The following is a 26,844-nucleotide window of genomic DNA, read 5'->3' on the forward strand; positions in this document are numbered from 1 at the left end:
TGGAAGGGAGCTCCCGAGTCCGCGTCCCAGGATCATCCCTGCCCGAACCGCTGCCTCCACCCGCCACCTGAACCCGACCCGTCCAGGCGGCCCCAGCTGCACCGTCACGAGCCAACCTGGCCCCCGGGGGCGCGGTGACCGCCTCGCACGCGCGATCTCCGTGAGAGCTGCGCCACCTTTCACACAAGTAGGACATTGGCCACCCGGGTTCCCCCGCAGCACCTCGGGGCGCTAGGTCTGCGGTCAGGGTTGTACCTACGTGTCGGTGCCGGCTTTGTACAGGGGGGCTCGGGTGGGGATGATCCTCCAAACCCCGCTGTACAAAGCCACCATAGAAGGTCAGTCCTGACACACCACAGAGCCAGGGCGCCAAGGGGCCGCAGGGGAACCAGGGTGGCCGTCTTGCTTCTGCGAAAGGCAGTGGCGTCTAGAGGTCTCCTCCGGTCTCGCACCTCCAGGAATCCATGATTTAAAGCGAGAAGGGCTTGCTGCCTCGTGGCAGGTAGCACCAGTAGCACCACATCCGGCTAGAGCAGCATTGCTCAACCTTTTTGGTCAGTCCATCTGCAAGTTGGATGCAGCCAGTGGGCCCAATCTGCTGGTGGGGCAGGCACGATGGGGCCTGGTCCAGTCATGGAAGGGGGGACAATGAGGAAAGGGCAGCCCAGACCTGATCCAGCTACATGCAGGGAAAGGTGTGTGACCCAACCCTGTCCCAGCCACGCCGGGCTTGGGAATTTGGCAGCGTGGGAGAATGGAGATATTTATTGCCACAGCTCCCCTGCCGTCAAATATCTTAACTCAGGGGGAGCCCCATGGGGCAGATGCCATGGCTCCATGAGCCAGATTTGTACAGACCCGTCTCAGAGCATGATCAGGCAGATTTTTACATAATTCATAACTGAAAAGCCCTTTGTGCTCATCATAATGCTGTAATGATACATGACTCAAGCTGGCAACGCCATTGACAAAAACGTAAGAATCACTACTCAGGTCAGACCATAGCTCCATCCTGCCCAGTCTCCTGTGTCACACAGGGGCAGTGTGGATGCTGAGGGAGAGGGAACTGGGTCTGACCAGGGGTTTCCCCCTCCCCCCCTCTCACTTGCCTCCAGCACTGAAGGTCTCTAGGAAGCTCTAATTCAGAGGCCATGTCCCTAACTCCCATGCTTAATAGCTACTGATGCCCATTTCCTCCAGGAACTTGTCCAATCCCTTTTTGAATCTGATTAAACTGTCAACTTCCACGACACCTGGTGGCAATAAATTCCACAGCTGAATGACACACTGGGTGAAAAAGAACTTCCTTTTTCAAGACCCAGTATTTGGTTCATCAGGGCAATTCACAGCACATAGCTCCGTTGCTCTTGCTCCCATAGATGCCTCCCCCAGCATTTGAGTCACGCAGGAATGTGTTGTCTAATATTCTCCATTACTCACTCAGCTCATGTCTTGCAAAAAAATAGAGGAAAGGGGCTTCTTAGAACAGGCTTAGCCTGTTCAACTAACCTTCTGCCCCCATCCTGCCTGTGCAGCAGCTGCTTTTCTCAGCCACATGAAAATACAAATGAAATCAACCTACAATTAACAGCCATCTTGCAGCAAGCCACCCCATGACCCCAACAAATTCACCCTTCTTCAGGATTTGGACTTTTATGAAGTAAGCTGTAGGAATCTGCCCATCACTTCATGGGCAGTAATGAGCACTTTCAGAGTTGCTGCTCTTCACTGACTAACCCCCACTGTGGGAAGAGGGGGTGGTGGCAGCAGTTAGCTAACCTACTTCACAGCATGTCTCTCATACTGAGAGCAGCAACCTGCAAACAGCACTTCTGTCCCTCATTGTACTGTCCCTTTCCATTTGGACACAAGTTCCCTTCTAAAGTAGGAATACTGGTCAGAGTAAGGCAGAATAGCTGTGACGTCGTCCTACTCCCAACTCTACTTCTGATCTACCATGTGTTTAAGCGGACGTCAATTCTCCTTCAAAACTATACTTCCTCATCCATAGAGAACACGATACTTTCTGCTCACAAGTGGGATAAAAAAAAACCATGATTTTTTCTAAACTCATTGAAGTAATGCAACTACAGGCAACCCCCACTTAACAGTTCTGGTTAGCACTATTTTGCTATATCGCTCATTTAAAATTCATACCCAATTCCACTGAGCGCTCAGCCAGTTTCGCTATAACACTCAGTGGAATCAGCAAGTTTTGGCAGGGAGGAAGGAGAACTGGTGGCAAGAAGCAGTGAGTAGCAGCAAGTGGGGGGGGTGGGCAGGCGTGAGCGTGAGGCCTGTATTGGTGCCCAGGGTCAGAGCCAGCAGTACAGGGCCCAGGCTGGCACATGGTGCCGGAGCAGGCCAGGGGGAAAGCTATATGTGGCAGCAAGGAGCTCAGGGACAGTGCCTGGAGCCAGAACCACTCCATTTCCTTCTTTGTATAGACATTGATTTCATTAAGGCATGATCAGATTTTTCAGAATAGGCTTAACTGAGTACATTACTGGACATGACAAGTCCAGAAATGAGAGGGGCTTCTCCCTGGTGTCTAGGTGGAAGGGACAGAAAATGTCTTTCTTCCACAAATAAACTTGCTGTGGCTCCTGAAGGTAGCAAGGGAGCTGGGAGCAAGGGAAACAGGTACAGCAGATCTCTCATCCTGTAAAAAACAAGAGAAACAGGTACAGCAAACCCCTCATTCCGTAAAGAATCACAGAGATGATGTTGGTGAAATAATTTTATTTAGTGTGATACACGGCTGTGGTCAGACGGTAGATTTTCATAATAGTCACACTTACTTGGCTAACAGCTAGGAGACAGCAGGGCCAGAGACACACACTCAATATTATACACATCCATAGAGAAGACAGTGGAAGGTGAACTATTTAATTTCATTAGATTTCCCCTCCCCTTACTTATTCTCCTGCTTACCCCCCCACCCCCACCCACAAAAAAAGGGCCAGTGACTTGAGAACAATATGACAGCAGAGGCAGGGCCTATCTGGCTGTGAGAAGGGGACAGAGAAACCTGTTCTACTGCAGACATAGACACACTGACAAAACATCAGCAATTCCCACACAACAGGGAGTACATACACACAATGGAACAGGACTTCACACAGGCGTTAGGGTCAATGGGCTTGGACTAGGTCATTTGAGGTTTTGGTAAGAAAGGGGGACACTCCAGAATAAGAAGGAGAAACAACATAACATCCCAGCTTCCCCCTGCAGGTCAGCTTACGTGGAGAGGACGGGACAAATGCTGCCCAAGATTCACTACTTTAGTGACTAAGAGGTGAAAGCCTGGCAGGTGTTGCACTCATCAAGTCCACCTAGCCTAGACAGAAGCAGCCCCAGTGTCATTAGCTGAAAGCTCCCACTCCCGGGAATTCCAGGGTGGCCAGGGTTAAGGTTAGGTCATGCAAAGAGTACCAGTCCCTCCCTCACCAGGCACAGGCCAGCAGGTTCCAAAGTGCAGAGAGCCAGGTCAGTGACCAAGAAGGCATTCAAAGGTGGTGGTAGGGGGAATTCATTTAACCTGCCTCATGCTATAGTACCCTGCCCCCACCCATTCCAGTACAGTCGCTCCCCTTCCCTCAAGATCTACTCTGCTAACATTGCACAGGCCACATGGACAACTACGGGGTCTAAGAGGACTCTACTACTATCTCACTCTTTTTTTCCTCCTCCTGCCAATGGACAGAACTCAGCACTGCAGAGCTGTGGATACGGAGAGAGACAGGTCACTTATAAAATCCCCTTTAAGACAGCTGGAAAAGGGACATGTACCCTAAAGTCTAGCATGTGACACAGAAGCAACCAGACAGCAAGGCCTCCTCTCAATTAACAGCAGCGTGCTCCAATCCTACTTTCCACCTTTCTGAAGTGAACTCTCATATTCTACTGCTCCCACAATGTTATGGCCCAGCATCATCTACATTACACAGAGGGGCAGGGAGGTTCCCCACTAAAGACAGAAGGCAGGCAGAGGGGAGACGCATCCCATTCCATGGACAACAGGCTGAATAATCAAGAATAAAGTTAATCTCTTGCATTCAATCCCATGAAGAGCCTAGCAATGCTTCTAGCATATGGTCTGGTACCACTGGTACTGAGCCACCTGTGCAGTACAAGCTCCATTTCCACCCCCCACTTCCTTCCAACTGTGAAGCTTGTATCCTAGTCTGCCTAATAAAGAGAAGAGCATGTGCATGTTCCACAAGAGCAGTTCCCCAGTCTGTCTGCAGATGGAAGGAGGAGGAGAAAACAGAAAGGACAGAAAAGCAAAAGAGGAGAATGGCCCTGGGACTCCCCATCCAAATTCTGACGCTTCTGTGATGAATTCTAGGCAACTCTATCTTTACCTGCCATCAGCAAATAGAGCCCAGATTGTCAAAAACAGACTGGACCCAGCTCCCCCAAGAGATTTCATACTGCACCAAACCAGCCTACCTTCCTCTTCCACATCCAACTGGCAGCATTCACTGAGCACTAACATTCTCCAGGGAGAGGACAGGTGAAGAATCTGCCCCAACGTGGCAATCTCAGGGAATTCTTCCCACCTAAAGGGCAAAGGCAGCAGCAAGATAAATGGCTTGTGCTGGCACGGTTTGGGAGAGGAGTGCCCCATGCTTACACTCACACCAATGGGTGGAACAGCAAGGCAGAGAAGTTTCTTCTCACAAACTGCAAGGATGAGGGAGCAGGAGTTAGATGAGACCATCCACTGGAGGGGGAGAAAGAAATCGGAGTTGTTAATGTGTGCATCCTTCAGGAAGCAAGGCATGGAAACAGATCACCCCCCACTGTCAAAACAGGCAAGGCCAAGTCCAGTTGTGACTAGTTTTAAAGGAGCAGCTTCTAAAAAGGAAGTAGGGAAGCTGGATGGAAAAAAAACATTACTGGAGTGGAAGGGAAACCGGCTGAGATGCAAGGCAATTAGAAAGGTGGAGAGCCCACCCCCAGCTGTATTTTTGTTTTCCCTAACTTGACAGCTTTCCCCGTTGCATTTGCAGGAGGAAGATACATCTGAGCAGATAGGCCCAAGGTGGGGAACAGAGTAAAGGGCACCACGGTGCCAAAGTGCAACAACTAAAGAAGGACAGGACACTCATTCTGAGTTCGGGGCTCGTACCATGCAGTAAGAGGGGCGGCCAGGGCTGCTCCCCACCAGCAAACAGGGAGTTCGCTCGCTTAGTAGATTTTTTCAGCCCACAGAAAGTTGGTTTGCCTAGCCAATGAGAAGTGATGCTCTTCAGTGAGACTGGCCAATTGGGGAAAGTGCTGCTACATAATGGGCACTTTAGCAGGAGCAGCTACTCTCTGTTACTGGCTGCTCAGGAGGCTTCTCTAGTTTGATGTCGATCACTGGAGAAGTTGAATTAAGGAAACCATCTGGAATAGTGGAAGCAGCAAACATGAAATGGGTAAACTATTATAAATCTCCAGCCTCTCTAGAACAGTGGGGTCTTGCAGACCTTAGGCCAATGATTCTCAAGAACAGTGCTGTGGCACCCTGGGGTGCGCCTTGAGATCCTTTCAAGGGTGATGCAGGCTGCCGTGTAATATTAGTACTGTTATGTGTGCACGCATGATTCACATTCATATGATAAGCCCAGAGATTTCAAATAGGAATCCATAGTGTTATAAATATTCTGCCCCGTTGTGGTCTTTCTGAGTTCTCTGCAACAAAATAATTGTTCTATTATTTTTTCTGTATTTTCTATTATTTTTTTCTTTCATAAAAAAAAGTAAAAACTAAGAGCTGGCATTTTCCAAGGGGTGCCTTGAGCCTAAAAAGGCTGAGAAACTGCCTGAAGCAAACAAGCCCAGGGCTGGGGACTTGTGCTTTTAAGGATAGCACCAACTACAGCTACTTAGGTGGCTTGGTACAGGCTTCAAGGCAAGCCTCATGAGGATTAAGGTATTTTAAAGAAGTTTCCAGAATCAAAAGGTAGTAGTTGGTGGAGCTAGCAGAGAGCTGCCAACTCTACAATAGTCAAAGCAGGGAAGTGATACTGAAGCAGCAGCCACAAATCTTATGACTGCCATCCTGTGCTGTTGCTATACAGGCCTTGTCCAGCATACCACAAACTCCCCACCTAGTGCAGCCAGCGCTTAAGTTGATAGCATGCTGTAGCTAATCTAGACATTTTTACTATAAATTTAATCTAGTTTTGTTACTATCAAGCACTGCTTGATAGTCACCCTAATGTACATACTTCCTGGGGACAGTTTGCTTCCAGTCTACCTCATGCTCTGTTACCAGATGTGTTTGCGCAGGGAGTCACCAGCCACAACTAGGAGTAAGGTGACTACATAGCTAGTTGTCTGCAAAACAAACCATGACTCTGCTCCCACCTCTTTGTTCAAACCAGTCATTTACAATCTGAGGCTAATGGGCTCTAATTCAGACCCACTTGGCAATTCCCTTTCTTATAATTCCAGAGAATCTCAGCCCCTCTGCCTGAGCAGGAAAGGTATGCTTGTGAAGCAGACAGCACACAATAACACTAGGGGACAAAGTTCACCAAGAACTTTATGGGGAACAGGCCAGTCTCTAGGTATCTGTTGTATACGTGGGACAGCCTCAGACAAAGCAAAGAAGGGAAACAGACCATGTTGTTCTGAAATATCACACCAAGTTACAAATAAACACTACAGTGCCACACATGGCCAAGAGACCTGGCTACAGATGCTCAATTTATACATGCAGGAGAACATCACACTAAGAGAGAGAAAGTTACCAAGTAGCAGGCAAGGATACTGTCTTCTTTGCTCTTTTCAGGTGTGCTGTCCATCCCAGGTAAGGCAGCAGCCACACGGCGGAAAAGCTGGAAGGCAGCAACATGTGAACTGACATTTTGTCAGAAGTAATTAATGATTAAGCCCCACATTTCTCTCTACAGCTGCTGATGAAAAACCAAGGTTTTGTAAGAGGTTTACATGGGCATTTGGCTAGCTATGCAGTGAATTAAAGACACTGTGCAAACCTTATCCCCAAGGACTTTACCATTAAATTTCATAAGATTGGACTTGCATTTAAGAGTCTACCCAGTATCTATAAAGCGTGCATCTGCAGCACAATTTTATTCTAAATGCTATTTCTTTAACTGTACCATAGCACTGCTCTGCATACTCTACTACATAACAGCACACACAAGTAGTTAAGAGCCACTTGGCAAAAAGTTCTTTCTTACCTTCTCAGTGTCACATGGCACTGTCTAGTACCTTTAACTAAAGTCACAGCTACCATTAACCTAATTTAAGGTCTGTTGCAGCCTGATCTAGAGATCTAGCCTTTATGGTAAAAACTACCTCTAAAATAGTGAAACAGGAGTGGAAATCCCAACTTGAACATGCTGCATTTAGCTTCTCTGGACTTTGAATGTAGATAAGAAGAAAAATCCAGGAAGCTTGTTTCTCAATACCCCCTGCAAAAAGTGCAGGATACGTGTTTTTGCTCTTTTTCCCAATCACTGTTCAGAGCTCCTCGTGCCGACATCAACACAGCAGTGCCCCCCTGTGCACAGCCTGCCACACACGGAGTTTGAACCAGATAAGGGAACACTGACTCTCACATGGATCACGCTACCAAGCTAAAAGGAGAAGGTAAGCAAGAGCACCTAACCATAAGTAAGGAAAATGATCTAAAGCCCACCAGAAGCATGACCATCACATCACCAAGATCCCAGCAACAATGGCAACCTCTTTGAGGGAAGGGCTGAATCAGAGGAATAATCTTGTTGCATTGAAAGGTGGGATAAGGAACTCTGAGGCTGCTTGCAGATGTTAAAACAAAACAAAAACCAAAAACAGCACTTTATACTTTAAACTCAGCGCATTCCTGGACCAAGTCCAGTGTACGCCCAGAAAAAGCAGCACTTTAGCTGAACCCAGCTTGCCCGAAGTCTGTACAGGTTGGGCACTTAAAAGGGGCTTTGATCAGCTATTAGATAAAATAAATTTTAACTTAAAAACACCAAAAAAGCCCACTGGAGCACCTGATCTATATAGATGCTGTAAAATTGGGTCAAAGTACCACGCTACTTCTTCTGGTAAGGCATGGCTTTGTTTTTTGTTGTTTTTTGTTTTGTTTTTTTTTTGGGGGGGGGGGGGGGAAGGGAGGGGAGGTTAACATCCGCAAGCAGCCTGAGCTTTTAAGCTGTCACTACCTTGTGCTTGGACTGAACCCAGTGGGAGGGGACCCTGAGACCCTACCTTGTGCTTGGATGAGGGGACCTAACCTTGTGCTTGGATGTTATGGTTATGGAGGCCACAAGTGGCCAGGAGAACGGTGGCTGGAAATCCAGTCAGTTCTTATGGTACTTCAGAAGTTAGCTGAGTGATCCTCCTAATGTGGTGCTGACAGCTTTTTTCCTGAGTCTTTTTTCTAATTATGAATACACCCTCAATGCAAGAGGGCAAGTGATCCTAGGATGAACAAAGCAGGACTTGAACAGGCAGCAGCAGAGAAGCACAACTCATGTATGACAAATTTGTGCTAGGCAAGTAAAGCAGTACAACTAAAAGCAGGTCAAGACCCCATAGTTTAACTAGCAGACAGTGATATAGCTAAAGGAGAAAACAAAATTACTGTTTGAAAAGTCACCAAATCTAAAGGGAGGTCCACTCTATCCAGCTTCTTTGCAGCACACTGTTAACAGTGCACGTCATAAATGAGAGCTTTCCTGACAGCAAGGATATTGCTGCTGCATTTACATGTAAACATGGAGCCAGGTTGAATTCCATCCCTGCAGAAACAATCACTGCCCGGGAAAATATGACTATGGAAGAGAATTGCATGGATCTCAGGGGAACATAGCAGCCTTATTTATTAAGTTCTGTCATGCACTTGACATGTCATTGTGTACAACCAGCACTGCCTGGTAAGAGCGCACTCTAGTAAGAGTGTACTCTAACTGCTAAACTGCTATCCCACGCAGAGAGCACACACTATTGTGTTTAGCAGGGCACAGTGAAGGAGTACCACTGTTCCTATCCCTCACCACACTTTTAGATGTTTTTCCCTCAGATTAGAAACTGTTTTGGGGTACATTCAATTTTAGGTTTAACCTTAATGGTGCCCATTAGCATTTTCTCCTTAGCTCAGCAGGAAACAAAGTCTCCTTTAATTAATGGACATCCAGAGGCCACACAGAGAGAACTTAAAGGATCAGAAGCAAAGAGGCAGAAGCAGAAACAGGGCCTGAATATTTAACATAGCAAAGCCCAAACAGCAGCTCATCTCCCCACACAGCAGCAGAGCATTGAAAATCATAAGGTTTGCACACAATGCTGATCTACCTGTTTCACATTGTAGCCAGTCTTTGCACTGGTCTCGATAAACATCACATTCAGTTCTTTGGCTCTCTGCTCACCTTCTTCTGTGGTGATTTGCCTGGATAAGTACAGACAAAGGGAGAAGAGAAGACAGAAAGGGGAAAAGAGAAGATGGGCATTAACAGCAGTAGCACTTCACTGGAGGTGCCCTCTTTTGCTATGTCATGGAACAGAACACAATCCACAAAAGGAAACCCCACAGCCTCTGAATCTTTAAGACCCTCCCACCATCAGCTTCCTCTGTACACTCCATCTAAGAAAGAAACAACCTCATATGAGCAGCTCAGGAAATATAATGGTAGTCATAATCCATATGGATAAGTAGGGACATTCAGGTCTCATTCACAACATCCTCACAGTGGGAAAAAGGGCCCCTTTAAGCTGCACCAAACTGGAATGGTGTGCAGCTATGTAAAGAAGCAGGTTCCCCAAAACTACAGAAAGAAACTCCTTAAGATGACAGAAAGGTCACAGAAAAGCTCCAGCAGGGACAGAAATTCAGCAGCAAATAATATGCTGTTGTTTGCAAGCCAAGCACCTGCAAGAGCATCTCTGACCAATATCCTGTACATACCTGTTTCATATTATATCCTGCTTTAGCACTGGTTTCAACATACATCACATTCAGTTCTTGGGCTTTTCTCTCGCCCTCCTCTACAGAAACCTGTCTACAGCAATGAGAACAAATCACAGAAAAGAAAAACCAAAATAAAGGAAAAAAAACTAGACGGAAAATGGCAGAAAAAAACCGCAAGAAAACCACCCAGCAACTAAAAGAGCATTCACCAGGAAGGAAAACACATAGGCCATTCAAAATAAGATGAAGTAAATAAATGGTTCCAATCTCCAAAAATGTCTGAAACTACAGCTTGGCAGACCGCTCTTCCCAAAGGGCTAGTGATTTCCTAAGGGGTTTTTCAAGTCCCACCCAACAGGCCAGGCTCAAAACTGACACTAGAACTTTGTCCACACTAGAATTTCAAAGCATGGGATTTGAGCTAGTGTACATTAAAGGCTCTTGACTTTCTAGAGTTCACATCATGTAGTATTTGCTAGCTCAGCCCCCCCCCCAAATCTTTTGCACCATCTAGTTTAACTGGCTGAGAATTCCTGATATTGCATGCACCCCTATTACAGGAACTTTGCAAGCAGAGTGAAGTCTCTATATTTCATTTTGGTGTACGAAGAGGCATAAGCTGCCCCACACGGAGTGTCTTCCACTCCTGTCCCATCAGGAATACTGGAGAGGCTTCCACAGGATTTCCCAGTGCTGGAGAGGCATAAGAATGGCACCTTCTAAGAGCTGCTTGATAAAAGTTAGGAAACCCCAAGATCTGAAGTCAGCTTGCCTGACTGCTCCTAAACAAGAGGCCAGAGTTATTTCCCACTCCTGGGAAGTACATGTGACAGTAACTACTTAGCTGGTGTTATTGTAGGAAGAAAATAATTCTTAGAACTTGTCTACCCATCTTCATTGTGCGATTTCAGGGCAAGACTGATTTGAATCCTCGTCAGCCAGATTCCTCATCCCAGACCATCTGATATACACTTATTACCACCCCCACCACCCGATTTCTGAAGCTCTACCTAGCTAAGAAGTATGTCTAGTGTTCCTGGAAAGTGTAGTACAAAGCTATTTACAGTGGCTAGGAATGCCATCAATAAAGTCAATACTGAAATTGATCTAACATAATTAAAGGAAGGCTAACTGTACACATTGCCAATGTAAAGTCCTAAGGTGGCATGTCAAGTAGTAGCCTTGCCTCAGTTTACTTACTGCCAGATGATTTAACGAAACTGCATGCTCTTTTCATAGGGCACCTATGAAAGCTGAAAACAGCATGGGATATTCACCCTAGTAGAAGGGAACTGGTAAAGGTAAACAGAGGCCTCCTGGCAGCAACATACATAGTCAAAATGTCTGATTATAATGTTAGGTGGCCAGTCAGGAAACACCAGAAAGAAAAGGAATGGAGAGAATATACACTGTATATTCCATAGAGATTGCTATGCTTCATGTAACGATAAAACAAAAAAACATTAAAAATATTAGAAGTACCTGACAGTTGAATAGTCAAGACATTTTGTTATGGCCAATGATAGCATAAAACAGAGTGAAGAGACAGCAAATTCAGGCCGTTTAACTGAACCGTCAGAGGCTAGAGCAAGAAATGTAGTTGAATAAGTTCTTCTGTTTTACAAAGCTCACAGCTCGAAGGTTACCCGTCAAACAAAAGTGCATTGTGCACAGCCTGAGGCAGAGGGTTTTAGTTTTGCAAAACTGTATTCAGCTCTGCAAGGTCCAAGTGTTTTCCCACTTCAAACATGTGAGAAGTTTTACACCAAAACCCCCAAAATAGCTTCATTTTAATAAGGTCTAATTTGTAGCAGGTTTGATATATTAAAGGTAGTGTTTTTAATTGGAGTTTTTTCAAATAAGTTCGTGCTGAGGAGTTTGAAGAGTATGGTGCAGACTAGCAAAGTGCAACTGTTGGTGAGGTTACACACCATGAAACAGACGCATCAGCCATTTGCATCCATCTACATTATGTGTACAGCCACCATTGTGGTATGCAGGTGCCATTCAAATCTCAATGCACTTTGAAATAATTAATCAAGTCTCTCTAAAAACATGTAATGTTCATTACACTACACAATAAATCTATATCATATTAGCTTTGTTTATCTGAGATTAAGGACACTAATGTGATATTAAAAAAAAAAAATCACAATTACAAATCTCTGGTTATCTGGAAAGCTCCTCTTTCAGATGTTGAAACAACGCCCCCAGGTTTAAAATAATCTTCAAAAACCAAAATGCCTTAACTTGCCAGTAGTATTTCAGATTAAGCCCAATCACATCCGAGTCTAGTTTTTCACCACCTCATTTTGGACAGCTGAGTCTGACTTGCTCTGCTTCTGCTGAGAGCTGCCACAACACTAAAATGTTCTGTGCTCATTTAATACAGGGGGAATGATGTTTTGAGGCAGATTTGTTATAAAATGTCCTTATGTCTGGTGCCAATCATGGGTGCTTGCATACAACAAGAATCTAGTTATCTGCACTGGACACTAGAATGAATAATTTCCTGACTTAGGCAAGGCTACTTTTTTGTTTTTTAAAGTCCTTGCCTCTCAAAACAGTACAGTACTTGGCACCAAACTGTGAAAGGAAAGACAGAACATTGTTGCATTAAAGGAAGACTATTGTAGTCTGTAAAAATTATTCACCGAAGAAGTTTACGTTATAAATGCTGAAATTAAATGCCAAGTACAATGGGAATTTCAGCCAAACACTGTAGGCTAGCTGAGCCTTTATAAGCTGCTTGCAATTACAGATCCTTTTAAAAGGCCAGCCAGCCAGTTTCCCAGCACCTGTTGGTCAGACTGGGGAGGTCACCAATACCCCTCCATTACCTCTTGTCTGCCAGGTCAGTTTTATTCCCCACCAACATGATGATGACATCACTTCCTCTCTCTGTTCGAACATCATCAATCCACTTGGAGGTTTGCTGGAAGGAGTTCAGGTCTGGGGGCAAAAGAGAAGATAAACCATGAGGAGGACAAACTTCTTTCACATACACGGAATGAAGCTTCCAGAAAAGACTATAATAAAGCTAGCACGGCTGTGCCCACATACTCTGGCACATCCCCAACACTGAATAAAAAAGGGAACAGATCTAATTGTTTCTAATGTTAACTATCTTTCTATAAATACTCACAGCTACTATGTAATAGCCCCTCTCAAGCGCAGTATTTCAAACACAAGACACCAAAGCATCACTCACTTGTAATGTCATAGACTACCACAGCAATGGTGGAGTCGCGGATGTAGCTGGGAATGAGGCTGCGGAACCGCTCCTGACCTGCTGTGTCCCAAAGCTGCAGCCGAACCTGCTGGTACCAGGCCAGGGAGAGCAGAGAGCAAGAGAAAGAAAAAAAAAGGAGGAAACTGTCCTTTAGAGAAAAGGCTATTTGCCAAAATGAACCGATCACAGCTCAGCCTGAGGACTGAAGCCTGGCCTCACCAACCAGCCCCCATATACCCACAAAGCAGTGAAACTAGCTCCTCAGTTTTCCCCAGACAGTAGGCAGACTCCTTTTAATTCCCCACCCCACCCCCAATCTTCCTGGAAGCCCTGCATAGGTCCCTCACTCCAATGAGCTCTGCATTGTGGTGACCACCCACGGTAGCCAGTGCTGTTTAACACTCAGAGGTAGCAAAAGCAAGCCACAGTTGGCCTTCCCCCTCCCAGGGCTGTGTATGCTGCTTCCACAACACCCCTAGCCTAGAGAGACAGAATCTCAGAATGGAGCCCTCTATGCAAGTCATGTTCATTCTCAGTGAATGGACAAGTTAGTGAAATGGCATCCAAATTCTCCTCAGCATCAAACACCCACAAAAGGACAATTGGAGCATTTGTGCAAGATGAAGCCAGTCATCAACTTGGTCAAGAGGTTTCAGCAAGGACAAAAGCACCTGCTGTGAACTCTAGCTTACAGGAGGCATTTGATGCTCTCTTCCTAGAAGGCATGAAAGACAGAAACAAGCATCAATTCCTGGGTAAGAGGAGGGTAGCTCAGTCTCTAACAGAGAAGCCATACTTACTCTTTCAGAACACCCCAAGTAGGAAGGAAGCCAGAGACACCAGAACATATCAAGGTACTTTCCCCTCCCTTGCAACCCCAGGAGGTTCTTTGGTAGATGTCAAAGAACCAAGTCATTATGCCTGACAGACCAATACCTATTGGTATGAAATGGCAGTCATAAAACAAGGCATCCAGGTATTACAGTAGCCAGTGCTGGATAAGAGCATTCAGTAGCTTCACACCCAACTGCCTGTTTCCCCTCACAAGAGCTGCCAATTAGTTCTTTGCAGCATGAGCACTGTTAAATAGGCTGAAGGGAAGAAAATGCTAATACTGGCATTACCAGCAATCCCATTCTCTGTGAGGGAAGATACTCCTGGAAAGGCTGCAATTAGATTAGCTGATCAGGTTGTGTAGGCTCACAAAGGCTACATGGACAATTCAGCAATATGGGACAATGGTTTTCTCCGGCTGAAACACCTATCAATGTGGTAGCTACACCAGCTACAATTTACAAAAGAAGTCCCAGGGCAGATTGGTCATTTGTTTTTAGGAAAGAGACTTGTTCTTAAGTAGATGTTTTAGCAGAACACTTCCCTTTAAACATCCTGCCATAAGCAAATTCAGACTAACACAGTACCAGTATTAGAATCCACTTGGTCCTATGGCTTGAGGAACCCAGGTCTAACTTGAAGTGATTAGCTCTCAGATGAAGTGTTCTCCCCTTTTATGTTTTTTGCTAGCATGGTCAGTTCCCCACAATGCCAAAGAAAATCCAAAAAAGTGAATCCTTGGCCCTTCACTACACACAACAATAGTGCTGGTGCTGCAGGTTTCTAACAACAACCTTGAGCTCCTACACCCTATCTTCACAATGAGTCTCTATGGTGGACCACAAGGAGCAGCTGCTAACCAACTCCCATTCACTATAAATGCCTAACCAAAAAAGGTGTTTAAACTGCTCCAAACTCCAGCCTCTGACTCAAAAGTATACCAAAAGAGTGCACCATTGAATAGAAAGCAGAAGGCACGGGCTGGTACTGCAGAGATCCTGTTCTACTGAAGTATCATCACTGCTTATAAAAAATGGTAACCACTGAACTAACAGGAAAGCATTTTCCAGACATTGCAAGTCTGGGCAAGTATAAAAATACACCAATACTGAGCCAAGGGTGCTCAACCACATCAAAAAAAAAAACAAACCAATCCTGATAAAAGAGGAAAAAATTGAGTTGCAATACTGTATTAGTTTCCAAAAGTGAAACCTGATGCTCAGCCACTTCTGGGCAGAGGAAGTACCACAAAAACCCAGGTAGGACACTTTTCTAAAAGGTGTTGTCAAAAATCCTCCTTCTTGCTCCAGAAGAAAAGATCCTTGTTCAGGCCTTGCTCTCACCCACTGTAGACTGTGGTACACACAATTTTACTGTAGTGTGCTAAAGCAGGCTAAGACTTCAGAAGGAAGTCCTGTTATGGAGGAAATTGATCTGCTTGAACATAAAGATCCACAAAATCCAGCTGTCACCCTTGACTTACCAAAGATGGTCTAAGGTGACCGGATCAACTGAAGGTGACACTAGGGTGTAATGAAAATATACTTATGTTCTATATGTGTGTGCGTGTGGGAAAGACAGATAAACAGATATATGGCCTTCACCACCACCACTCACCTTCCATTGTGATCAGGGGCTGTGCAAGGGTAATCTTTTATCCCAAGGCCAGACAGGTATGGCTCAGAGTCCGCATGCAATTCCCATGTGCAAAGAACAAGCTGAATAGCATGTTTTGCCCCTGAAAGTACTCATCCCTGGAAGGGTGCAGAGAAGAAAAGTGCCACTACAGACTGTGCACTCTGTCACTCAAACACAGATACACCTGTTTCCAGTATATATTCCCCACTATACTAAAAATCCTCCAAAAGCTATGCATGGTGAATGGAGCCTTAGATACACATTCCAAAGCAGGGCATGCTTGGGCCTTTGAAGGCCGTTTAACCACTAGAAACTCAGAGGTGTAATCAAATAAAAGGATACGTATTAACTTTCCACTGGCCCAGATTCTCAGAACATTGTACCACCCCCTCCAATTTAAAAAATAACATGCAAAAGAAAAATTCCACTGCTTAGTTTTTATTTGGCTTTTTCAACATGGCATTGTACTATCTGTATAACCCTTCTGTGTGGACATTTATTCTACTCTTTTGGCTACCCTATAGATCAGCATTTCTCAACCCAAGGGTCACAAGAATATATGAAAGGGTTGCGAACCAACTTTAAAATAGATCAACAGACTTCAAAAATGGATTCTCCTTTAAAGGAGAAAAATGTGGGAAACTGTGGCTTTTTCCTTGCAGGCTGAGTTCCAGTCTGCCTGGGGGCACCCTTCCTCCTCACACACCCTCCCACACCACACACTGTGGAGCTGGGAGCAGTGGGTCAGGAGTGAGGTGCACTGGGTCAGGGTTGGCCACTGATGTTTACAAATGAGTCCTGGTACAAAAAAGGTTGAGAACCACTGCTATAGGTAATAGAAGTACCAATATCAAAATAAGTGGTATGACTAGAGCAAATTAATATCTTAGCTTATTGTCAAGAACTGCTACGCAGACAAGGCCTAAGTTTTGAATGATAGAGACCATCTGAACAATCACCATTTTCACCTCAAATTTCTTATTCCTTAGAAATAAAAACTGTAATATGAAAGTCTTGTTCTTCCTTTTCACCAAAGTGGATGTCTGAGCAACTCAGGTATAAATTGTGAGCTTAACTCCTGAATGCTCAGACAAGTTATAAATTAGTCTTTTCTCTTATTGTAAGCAAGCAGGTATCACACAGTTTTAAAGAACGTGAAAAAGTTACTTTTCTACCCCCCCCCCACCCCAGTCAGGTTTTACCACCTGTAGGGGTGCACCAATAAAGATTTTTCTTGCCGATATCAATGGCCGATTAACCAGCCATATAAGCTGATACCAATCCGATTGCCAATATGCAGCCCGGCAGCTTGGAGAGCATCTGGCTAGTAAGTCTCGGGGGGGGGGGGGAATCGAGGCCCCCATGGTGAGGTAGGGATTGGGGCTGAGGCAGGTGCTGCACACCTAGGGCGAGGCAGGGTGCGGGATGGAGGGGCAGCTCCCACCACTGGGCACACCCCCATAGGAGGCAGGCAGGGGCCTGTGTCCCCCAGATTTTTAGATGGGGCAAGGACAGGCTGGCCACTGCAGGCTCGGGGCCAGGGGCTGAGCTGGCCTTTTCCTGGCGGGGGAGGGGGCTAGGCTAGGGCTGTGCTCAGGGCAGGCAGGGGCAGGGCATGCAGTACTGGTGCTGGGAAGGGGGCTATGGTCACCCCAAAATTCACCATAGACACCCTGTAGCCAGACACTCACCCCACCCCCAGCGCCACTGCAAGTGCAGCCCTGGCTCAACCCCCTCACCAGGAACAGACCAGTGCAGCCCCCAGCCCCATGTGCAAATCCGGGGTGCACATGCCCCCCCCATGTCTGCCCCAGGAGTGCGCACAGCAGCAGAAGCCACTCCCTGCTCCCCTGGGCAAGCTGCCCGCAGCTCTGCCCCACACCCCATCCTGCCCCAGCTGGGTAGTGCCTTCCCTGGCCCAACCCCACTCCCTCCCTCCCTCACTGTGAGGGCCTAGATCTGTCCCCACCCACACCTCTTCCCTCCCCCATGCTCCTTCCTCACCACAGACTCACCAAATGCTGCTCTCCATGCTGCTGAGCTGCATTCCTGGCTGTGTGCATGCTGTGGCTTCACGCATGCATGTGGCTTCTATTGGTAACATCAGCCACATTGGCCAAAAAAAGCTGATCGCCACTAATGTCAATTTTCCTTTTATTAGTGCTGATAAGATATGGACCGATATATAGGTGCACCGCTAACCACCTGAGTATCTGTCATTATTCCTACTAGCTCTTTAAATGTCCAGCACACAGAAAACCTATATTTCTAATATAAAATGAAGCAGAAGAGGAAACAAGTTTATTTATACCACAGAAAAAGAAGAGGGTATAAGTCAATTCACTCTTCTATCCATCCTTTGCAAATCCCCTTTAAGGTTTGAGTTCTGAGGAGGAAGGCATTAGGAATTCCCCACACAGCCTAGACGGAGATAAATAAAGAGACTTGGGCTACCACTCCCCAGTGACAGCAGCTTCAACCACAAAATATCTGCAGGCCTCTAGCTGCAAGTCTATTCAAGCTCTCTTGGAAGCTAGACATTGCCAAAAGCTTAGCTATGTCTTACACAGTTAAAGGGTACTTGTTTGAAGGAGGGCCCCTGCTGGGGGTCAGGCTCTGTACGTACTTGTAATGTCAAAGACAATGACAGCAACGGCAGAATCACGGATGTAGCTGGGAATGAGGCTGCGGAACCTCTCCTGGCCGGCTGTGTCCCACAGCTGCAGCCTGATCTGGGAAATGGAAGAGCATGGAGGAAAGGGAATGGGAAAATAGAAACAGAACAAAACCAAAACCCAAGTGAAATTAGAAAAAAAAAAATAAAATTTGCAAAGCAAAATAAATAAATAAATAAATATCAATGCAAAAGTTTAAAATGGAACAAAAAATGTGAAAAAGCCAAAAGGTCCCCCTCTATCCCAGCCTTGCAGGAAGTCTAGCCCAACACAACAGCAAGCCTCGCCTTCCACCTCCATATAAGCCTGTTCTGTCTCAAACATACACAGCTCTTCTAACCACATACACCTATCTACTTCACTGCATCCTAACAAGTCGGGGCTCCAGGCTGAGATAGAGAACAATACCTGCTGCTGCCCACATACAGCTGCATGAGGTCACACCTAATATTTCAGCATTAGTGCAACCTGCTACAGACTAATTCAGTATGGAGCCTGCTACAAAGTGCCAAAGCATGATATTCGAGCCCCCAGCCCAAATACCAATGAAGGTATCTGGTAACAAGCTAGGAGAATAAACACCTCCAAACGGGCTTATCTTACACTTGAATCCAGCCTCTTGGGGAAAAGTACTGAAGCAGGGGAAGAAAGTATCCTCCAGTATCCCAGCCTGTGATCATAGCTGTGACATGCAGCCTTGTCTCCCAGTGACAGGCACTCATTAAAGGGATGGGCAAACAGGGTTCCTCAAAACTCCATTTCACTTGTTGCTGTATCTCCCAGCAAGCAACCAGTTACACACTGCACTACACAGTTAGTTCTGTGAATGATAAGTGCAGGCATCAGCCCCTCCAGACAGTTTTATTTTTTCTACTGGCAGGTACAGGCAAGCCAATTTACAGGTCATAGACCTGGCCCAAGGGCAGCCTGAAGGGAAAATAAAAAAGACCAGGAAACTATATGGCAGATCAATCTGCAAGCAAAGCCATGTCATGGTTCGCTCCAAGCATAACAGTCAGAGCCTTGGCTCAGCTATAGCTGGTACCAGATTTTCCAAGGCCTGTTAAGAAGAGGTATGGCAAACACAGCCAGGTATTTCAGCCCGAGTGCAGACATTTCTCCTTCACAGTCTCATCTACATTCAGGATCTCTGTCCCTACTTAATAGGCTTTCTGGGCCTCCAGTTGCCCATTTACATGGCTGAGAAGGCTAAGAGTACAGCTCATGTCAGGGAAAGACACCTGGGCCTTTCCTTCTCTACCAAAATGGACCTCAGAACAGGTCAGGTTCTGATTTGCTGATTGTGTGTGTAGTACAGAGTCTTCCACAGCCACAAGAGTTAAGGCTCACCCTACAAACAAAAAAACCCATTGTTCTAAAGGTCTTGGTGCCGCAAACTGTATTGACTGGTCAAATTTTAACTTGCAGTTATTCCAACTTGCCTCCAGAAGTAGGCCCAGCACAGTTACATATGCCTGTTAGCTATTCTCTCCTACTGCTGCTAGTATAACAAATGAGAGCATGACAGTTGGTATAGTCAAGACAGATATATGCACTTACTCCTTCATGCAGGAGGACAAAGGAGGGTTTCAATTCTCAGCCATCTCACTTTGAGGTCACACCAGGTCCACTGGGCTGAGAATAATCAGAGGCACCTGTACCAGTGCTGCATAAACCAATAAGTTTAGCAATGCACTGCACTACTGAGGAGCAGCAGGGGCAAGCCCCAAAGGGAGTTCCATCCTGCTTACCCACTCTTAAGCATCCACATGAAGCACAGCCAAAAAACAGATACTAGGAAGAAGCATGAAATGAGACCTGGGCCCCTTTCTAGGCCAACACTTAACTGTATTGCATCACCAAGGCTTTCCTTCCTTGACTGTCTCTATTCAGATGTACACTGGAGTGATGCTAGTATGATAGATTAGTATTACACCAATTACAGATAAAGATACCTACCCTGAAAAGGAGCGGCTTTGTTACCTGTGAAAATCTTGAACAACTTCCCAGAGCAGAACCACTTAGATCAGTTCCAGAGGCAGAACAGCAACTACTGACAAGAGTTATACCTATGATGCATAAAGAAGCTAGCCCTTTCCCCAAGGATATGGATTAGTTAGCTTGTCCCAATTTTGCATGAACAGCTTTTGACAGGAGACTGGACCAGTGGTTTGATCGAGCACTGCAAGAAACTGGATTCTACACAACCCAGCATGACCATGTCGGGGAATTCCCATTAAAAACTGTCGTGGGTCTGAAGAAACAGCCATCGTAAGACAAATAATACAGGCACAGAGCTGATACTTGGGCAAATGCTGCTCCTGTAACTGCAGGTGCCAGGTTACTTGCACCAATTCCTCACTCACCGTGCGGTCTTCTAGATACATGGTTTTTGACAGGAAATCAATGCCAATGGTTGCCTGAAAAGGAGAAAAAACAACTTAGTAACCTGCAATTATACTTCTAATCCCCGTTTAGGAATCTATGATTTCCAATGACAAAGAACCTTCATACACTTACAACTGAAATTGTTGAGCTACATTTTCCATCAATTCAATTACTGGGGAAAAAATCAAGCCAACATTACCAACCCCACCTGCATCACTTTGCAGGCTTCACCATCAAAATGCCATCACACTCCTTTTGGTTCCAACATTTTCACCATGACATAAGCACTTCCTCGTCCAAAATTAAAGCATCTTGCCAGAGTGACTTGTAGAGAAAAAAAGGCTCCTTATGCAGAAATAACTCCAAGGCCAAAGAAAAGATTGTTAATATGACTGAGGAGTTGGATGCCAATTGTGGATGGCTATAAGCTGAATCACACTTAAGTTTGGCAGCAAAGTCCCTGGCTTGCCTGGTAATGTACAAACAAGTGCTCTAAGCTAAGACTACAATTCCCTCTATAGTGCAGGTTAGAAGCACTATTTCCCAGGCAGCTTGCTTTGTAACATTCCTTCCTTCCATACAGCTCTCCCCCAGGTACAGCCACTGTATAAAGTCCCTTGCATACGGGGACATTCAGAGACTGATTTGGTCAGGTAAAAGATCTGTTAATATTTCCTAGACACTTATCCTAAGTAGGTTCCTTTATCCAGAAGAAGGCTGTGAAGACTAGTTATGACTCAACAAGTTGTAACCACTGGGTTTTAGACAGATTTTGCTACAGACAACCCTAGTGCCTTTGTAGGGAAAATCCTTCTTGATGTCTTGGCTTCCCTATGCTTTTTGTACTGTCCCAGTTCTAAGACTCTCTCTTATTATTCCTTTTATTTTCATTAGGCAGATCCTCATACCTCCCACCACCCAGCTTTCTGTTGGGGTCTCAAAGGACCTCTTCCTTCCTACACTCTCTTACTGTATGAGAGTTGTTATCCAAACAACTTCAACTATCATTATACTATCAATTTACAGCTCTACCTCTCCACTCTGGGCCCATCCTTCTGCCAAAACTAACATTTTGACAGTTTTAACCAGGCACCTTGGACTAAAAACAATTCTTATTCTTTTTTCCTTCATCCACTTGAGCTCTCTTCCAACCATCCTCTCAGTCACCCTGAGTGTTCTCTTCTTCACTATTACTTGGGTCCTTAACCCAGTGGCAACTTCAGTCTGTCCTCAAGATCCTTACATCCAGGTGGTATTTTTTTATTGGACCAACTGTACAGTTGGGAAAGAGATAGACAAGATGAATTATGGAGGAGGAAGTGTACTGGTATCCAAAACTTTATCTATATGCCTACCACAGAATTCCTTACCTCTCACATTTTTCCTGGCCCATCATGGTTACAACATCACTCCAACACTATCCAAACACTATCCTCCCACTTCCACCCCCCTATGCATGACCTCCATGACCTGGCCTTCCCTTTCCAGCTACACATGGAGTCCTATCATCCAGGCTCTTATCTTACATCTTGCCCATTACAAAACCCGGGTCTTTGGGTTGATTTAATTTAATATTGCTTCATTTACAGCAGGGGCGGGCAAAACGTGGCACACAGGCTGGATGCGGCCTGCCAGGCTATTCTATCTAGCCCGCGGGGCCCCTAAAAAATGTACAAAATTAATATATATCTGCCCCTAGCTGCCTGTCATGTGGCCCTAGATGGCTTGCCAAAACAGTAAGCGGCCCTCCGCCCGATATAACTGCCCCCCCAATTTACAGGTACTGAAAATTCCACTGCAAAGATAGATCCTGCCACAACAGCTGCAATCCTCCTGCCTCCCACTAGTTACCCAATCTCCATCATGCCAATCTACTTGTCAATTTGAAAGTATATCACAGACTCTTAAATGGTGTTGAGCCAACATCTCATGAAAGGTAGGGGGTAAAATGTGCCCAGCTGACATTTCATGAGAGAAGTCTTGTCAAATGAAGAATTTTGGTAAAGACCAATGTTCGCCAGGATCCCACTCACCTGATAAGTGTTGTCAAAACTGTCATACATAAACCTGGTGATCAGGGATGTCTTTCCAACTGCAAAAGGAAAACACACATGCTATCACTTCCTAGTGGCAGCAAAGCAACAAGTGGTACCATGACCCTGCACAGTGCCTGTCCCAGAGCATAATTCATCTAGGCAATAAAGCTTCTAATCCTACAGTTATTTTCCCAGTTGTGTCCTTCATCTGGCAAGATCAGTCTGTTTCCAATGTAAAGACTTGATAAAGATCCTGGTCACAACTTGGCAAAGGCTTTTAATACTACGTGGACCTAACATAACAGTGTCCTTCACTTGGTTATATTTATGGTATAAATGACACCTAAGATGCATCAGTTTTGCTCATCCGAGGCAAAAACACCAAATCCACCTAAGTTATTAACTAACAGTATTGTTATGGTGCATAAGACCCCTTATTGTGGTAAGGGGCTCATTCTGCACAGGGCTGAACACGCACAGAACACAAAGGGTTTTCATTCTGGTCTGTAAAGACAACCATGGATACTAATGAAAGATTTCAAGGAAACACTGGCCTCAGCCTGGCAGTAACTGACTGCCATCAACAAAAAGGCAGCACAAAAAGAATTTTTAGAAAGGCTTTGTCAGTAATTACAAGAGCTCCCAGGCAGCTTTTCCCTAATGTTTTTCCCATGAAAAACTTCTCCACAGTAAGGGTGGCCAAAATTTGGAATGGCCTTCCAAGGGAGGTGGTGCTCTCCCCTACCTTGGGAGTCTTTAAGAGAAGGTTGGATCGGCATCTGGCTGGGGTCACTTGACCCCAGCGCTCTTTCCTGCCGAGGCAGGAGGTCGGCCTTAATGATCTGTTGAGGTCCCTTCCGACCCCCAAATCTCTGAGTCTATGAATGTAAGGCGCTGCATAGGAGAAAGAATAGAACAAGGGGGCGGGAGACCGGTGGGTATCTCAGCCAGGGCTCCACATCTCTCATATGCTGCAGAAACCATCAGCTGTAAAGGGTCTGAAAGCAGGGCAGCAAGTTTAAAATGACCACAAGGAGGTCCTTCCTCCCCAGCTGTCATTCAAATGCGATATCTGCTGCCACCCGGTGCGGTGGAAGCTCAGAGCAGAGCCAGGTGCAAAAGGGCTTACACACACTCCCAGAGGAAAGGGGCATCAGGATCGAGGGGCACAGCCCTGACCGAGGCCATCCCAGGGGAACGGGGGAAGAGGCCCCTGAGCAGAGCCAGTCTCTCTGTCGCCATCCACTCCCCGCCCCGCCAGACGCAGGTGTTTTGTGTGCGAGTCCGACGGGGATTGAGGCGGCAGCCACAGGGGAGGCCACGTGACGGCGCCAGGCCTCGGCCGGCGACACCCGCTCGGGGCCGCGCTGCGAAGGGCCGATCCCCGGGGCGGGCGAAGCCCCAAGTGCTCCGAGGCGCTGACGGGGAAAAGGAAGGCGCCTGGGGAGCGCAGCGGCCGGCAAGGCGCTGCAGGGGCGGGGCGGGGCGGGTTGCTCTGCTGTCCCGGGTCCCCCCGCCCGACCCCGACCCCGACCCCGATCCCGGCCCGGCGCTGACCGCTCTGCTCGCCCAGGAAGACCAGCTTGAACTTGCGCAGCGGGTTGCCGAACTCGCCGCCGCTGCCGGGGCCGGACATGGCGAAGGAGCGCGGCGGCGGCGCGGCCGGGCGGCGACAAGGGGACGCGGCCTCGCTCGCTCTCTCGCAGCGCGACGTTCCCGCCCACCACCGACGTCACTTCCGTAACGCCCCACGCCTCGAGCGTAACGCCATCGCGTCACCGCTGGCGGCGGGATGACGTTGTGGCCCGCACTCCTCCCCCGGTAGTTTGCGGTGACGTCAGGGTTGGTCCACGTGTGACGTCATCGAGGCCCCCCACCCCCGCCGGGCAGATGCCCGGCTCTTACGGGGGTTTTCAGCAGTGGACATGAGGTCTATTGTGCCCATTCTACAGATGAGGAAACTGAGGCAGGCAGGGTGCTTTACGAGCACTCATGGTGCTCTGGCATGGTGCTGGAGGACTGGAAAAGGGCCAGTGTGGTTCCCATTTTCAAAAAAGGGAGGAAGGAGGACCCAGGAAACTACAGGCCAGTGAGTTTTACCTCGGTCCCGGGGAAGCTATTTGAGAGAGTTATCCTGGCGCATGTCCGCGAGGGACCAGCAGGGGCGATTATGCTTAGCGGCAACCAACATGGCTTCATTAGAGGCAGGTCCTGTCAGACCAACCTGGTGGCCTTCTATGACCAGGTCACAAAATCTTTAGACGCAGGGGTAGCAGTGGATGTAGTCTTTCTGGACTTTAGGGAGGCCTTCGACACTGTCTCTCACCACATTCTCATTAGAAAACTAGGGGACTGTGGCGTCGACACCTACACAGTCAAATGGGTCACTAACTGGCTGGAGGCCCACACTCAGAGAGTGGTGGTGGATGGGTCATTTTCGACCTGGAGGGATGTGGGCAGTGGGGTCCCCCAGGGCTCAGTCCTCGGGCCCGCAGTGTTCAACATCTTCGTCAGCAGCTTGGACGAGGGGGTAAAAAGCACTCTGTTTAAATTCGCAGACGACACTAAGATGTGGGGAGAAGCGGGCACACTAGAAGGGAGGAATAGGCTGCAATCAGACCTAGACAGGTTACAGGGGTGGGCGGATGAGACCAGGATGGGTTTCAACACTGACAAGTGCAAGGTGCTGCACCTGGGGGAGAAGAACCAGCAGCACACCTACAGGCTGGGGAACTCCCTTCTCATCAGTGCAGAGGCAGAGAAGGATCTTGGAGTCATTATTGAGGCCAAAATGAACATGGGCCAACAGTGTGGGGATGTAGTCAGGAAGGCCAACCATACCTTGTCCTGCATCCATAGGTGCATCTCAAGCAGGGCCAAGGAGGTGATCCTCCCCCTCTACGCGGCACTGGTCAGGCCGCAGTTGGAGTACTGCATCCAGTTCTGGGCGCCGCACTTCAGGAGGGATGTGGACAACATTGAGAGGGTACAGAGGAGGCCACCTGCATGATCAGGGGGCAGCAGGGCAGGCCCTACGAGGAGAGGCTAAGGGACCTGAACCTGTTCAGCCTCCACAAGAGAAGCCTGAGGGGGGATCTAGTGTCTATTTACAAACTAGTCAGAGGGGACCAGCAGGCACTGGGGGAGTCCCTGTTCCCCCGAGCGCTACTAGGATTGACAAGAAATAATGGCCACAAGCTGGCAGAGGGTAGATTTAGGCTAGACATCAGGATGCATTACTTCACTGTCAGGGCAGCTAGGATCTGGAAGCAACTTCCAAGAGAAGTGGTGCTGGCTCCTACCCTGGGGGTCTTTAAGAGGAAGCTGGATGAACACTTTGCCAGGGTTGTTTGCCCCCAGTACTCTTTCCTGCCATGGCAGGGGGTCGGACTTGATGATCTGCTCAGGTTCCCTTCCGACCCTACCAACTATGAAACTATGAAGCTGGGGAAAAAGGGGCTTGCCCAAGGTTACCTCAGGCAGGGGGAGGCAGGAGGAGTCCCTGGGCTTGTCTGAGGCCTGTGACACCTCTCAGTTCCCTGGACCACAATGCCTCCGTGGAGCAAGAGCAGCTTGGGCTGGCACTGAAGTCACCTGGTCTGCTAGAGCGTGCAGACAGCTGGCAAGCTGGGAACTACCCCCTTGTCCCCCCTGGGGTACTTGGGCTGGAGTCTGAGCACAACAGTTCACCTTAGCGGTGCCCATCTCAGCAGAAACACCCAGCTGCCAAACCTTGCTGACTGCCAAAAAACTCCTGCTTCCTCATTGAAGCTTCCTCAGCGCAGCAGGATGAAACATGGGGAAAGTGCAAAACACAGCATTTCATAACTAACAGGAGAGACCGTCGAGTGCATTAGTTTTTACCATATTTGGCTCCAAATCCCAAGTTCTGTAAAATTCTATTTAAAATACGGCACGGTTTCTAGCCTCTGCACTTGCTGATATGGCAAGAGATGTCAAGGAACCATGTTATGCAGTATCTAGCTTATCATAACGCACTTGACTCTGGCTGCAGCACCCTCCAGGAGTTGTAGTCAACTGTTGTCATGTTTACAGTCAAAGGTTAATGACCAGTACAATCTCACTGGTACCATCTTTTCTTCAGCCAGTGCCAAAGAG

General features: G+C 47.1%; 1 protein-coding gene across 8 annotated transcripts; it reads right to left on the reverse strand.

The window, feature by feature from the left end:
* Positions 1-2,727: 2,727 nt before the first annotated feature.
* On the reverse strand, positions 2,728-24,475 carry RAB41 (RAB41, member RAS oncogene family). 8 transcript variants are annotated; one of them, XM_006265305.4, is made up of 8 exons: positions 24,283-24,472; positions 22,723-22,781; positions 20,668-20,721; positions 18,253-18,358; positions 12,763-12,874; positions 9,920-10,013; positions 6,770-6,836; positions 2,728-5,370 (listed from the first exon to the last, which is right to left on the reverse strand). In XM_006265305.4, exons 1-8 carry the CDS (start codon positions 24,359-24,361, stop codon positions 5,306-5,308), a joined length of 636 nt encoding a protein of 211 aa, XP_006265367.1. In that variant the 5' UTR covers positions 24,362-24,472; the 3' UTR covers positions 2,728-5,305. The 8 variants fall into 8 exon arrangements, 7 of the variants coding, with proteins under 7 accessions (XP_006265367.1, XP_019343440.1, XP_019343435.1 ...); XM_019487895.2 differs by lacking the exon at positions 18,253-18,358 and adding an exon at positions 13,134-13,239 and having other exon boundaries at positions 24,283-24,469; XM_019487890.2 differs by lacking the exon at positions 9,920-10,013 and adding an exon at positions 9,310-9,403 and having other exon boundaries at positions 24,283-24,467.
* Between the last annotated feature and the right edge of the window lie 2,369 nt (positions 24,476-26,844).

This window comes from Alligator mississippiensis, chromosome 8, assembly GCF_030867095.1.
Source record: "Alligator mississippiensis isolate rAllMis1 chromosome 8, rAllMis1, whole genome shotgun sequence".
In the NCBI taxonomy this organism is placed as follows: domain Eukaryota; kingdom Metazoa; phylum Chordata; order Crocodylia; family Alligatoridae; genus Alligator; species Alligator mississippiensis.

What these genes read in the sequence shown, in the direction of transcription:
- RAB41 (XM_019487889.2), bottom strand. Translation starts at nt 24,361, where the DNA reads ATGTCCGGCCCCGGCAGCGGCGGCGAGTTCGGCAACCCGCTGCGCAAG. An exon ending in GGTAGTCTATGACATTACAA is followed by an intron (nt 12,875 to 13,133) that starts GTGAGTGATGCT and finishes TTTTGCCCCCAG; the next exon opens with ACCTGAACTCCTTCCAGCAA. An exon ending in TGAAAAGAGCAAAGAAGACA is followed by an intron (nt 5,371 to 6,769) that starts GTATCCTTGCCT and finishes CAACTTCTCCAG; the next exon opens with TGATCGACATCAAACTAGAG.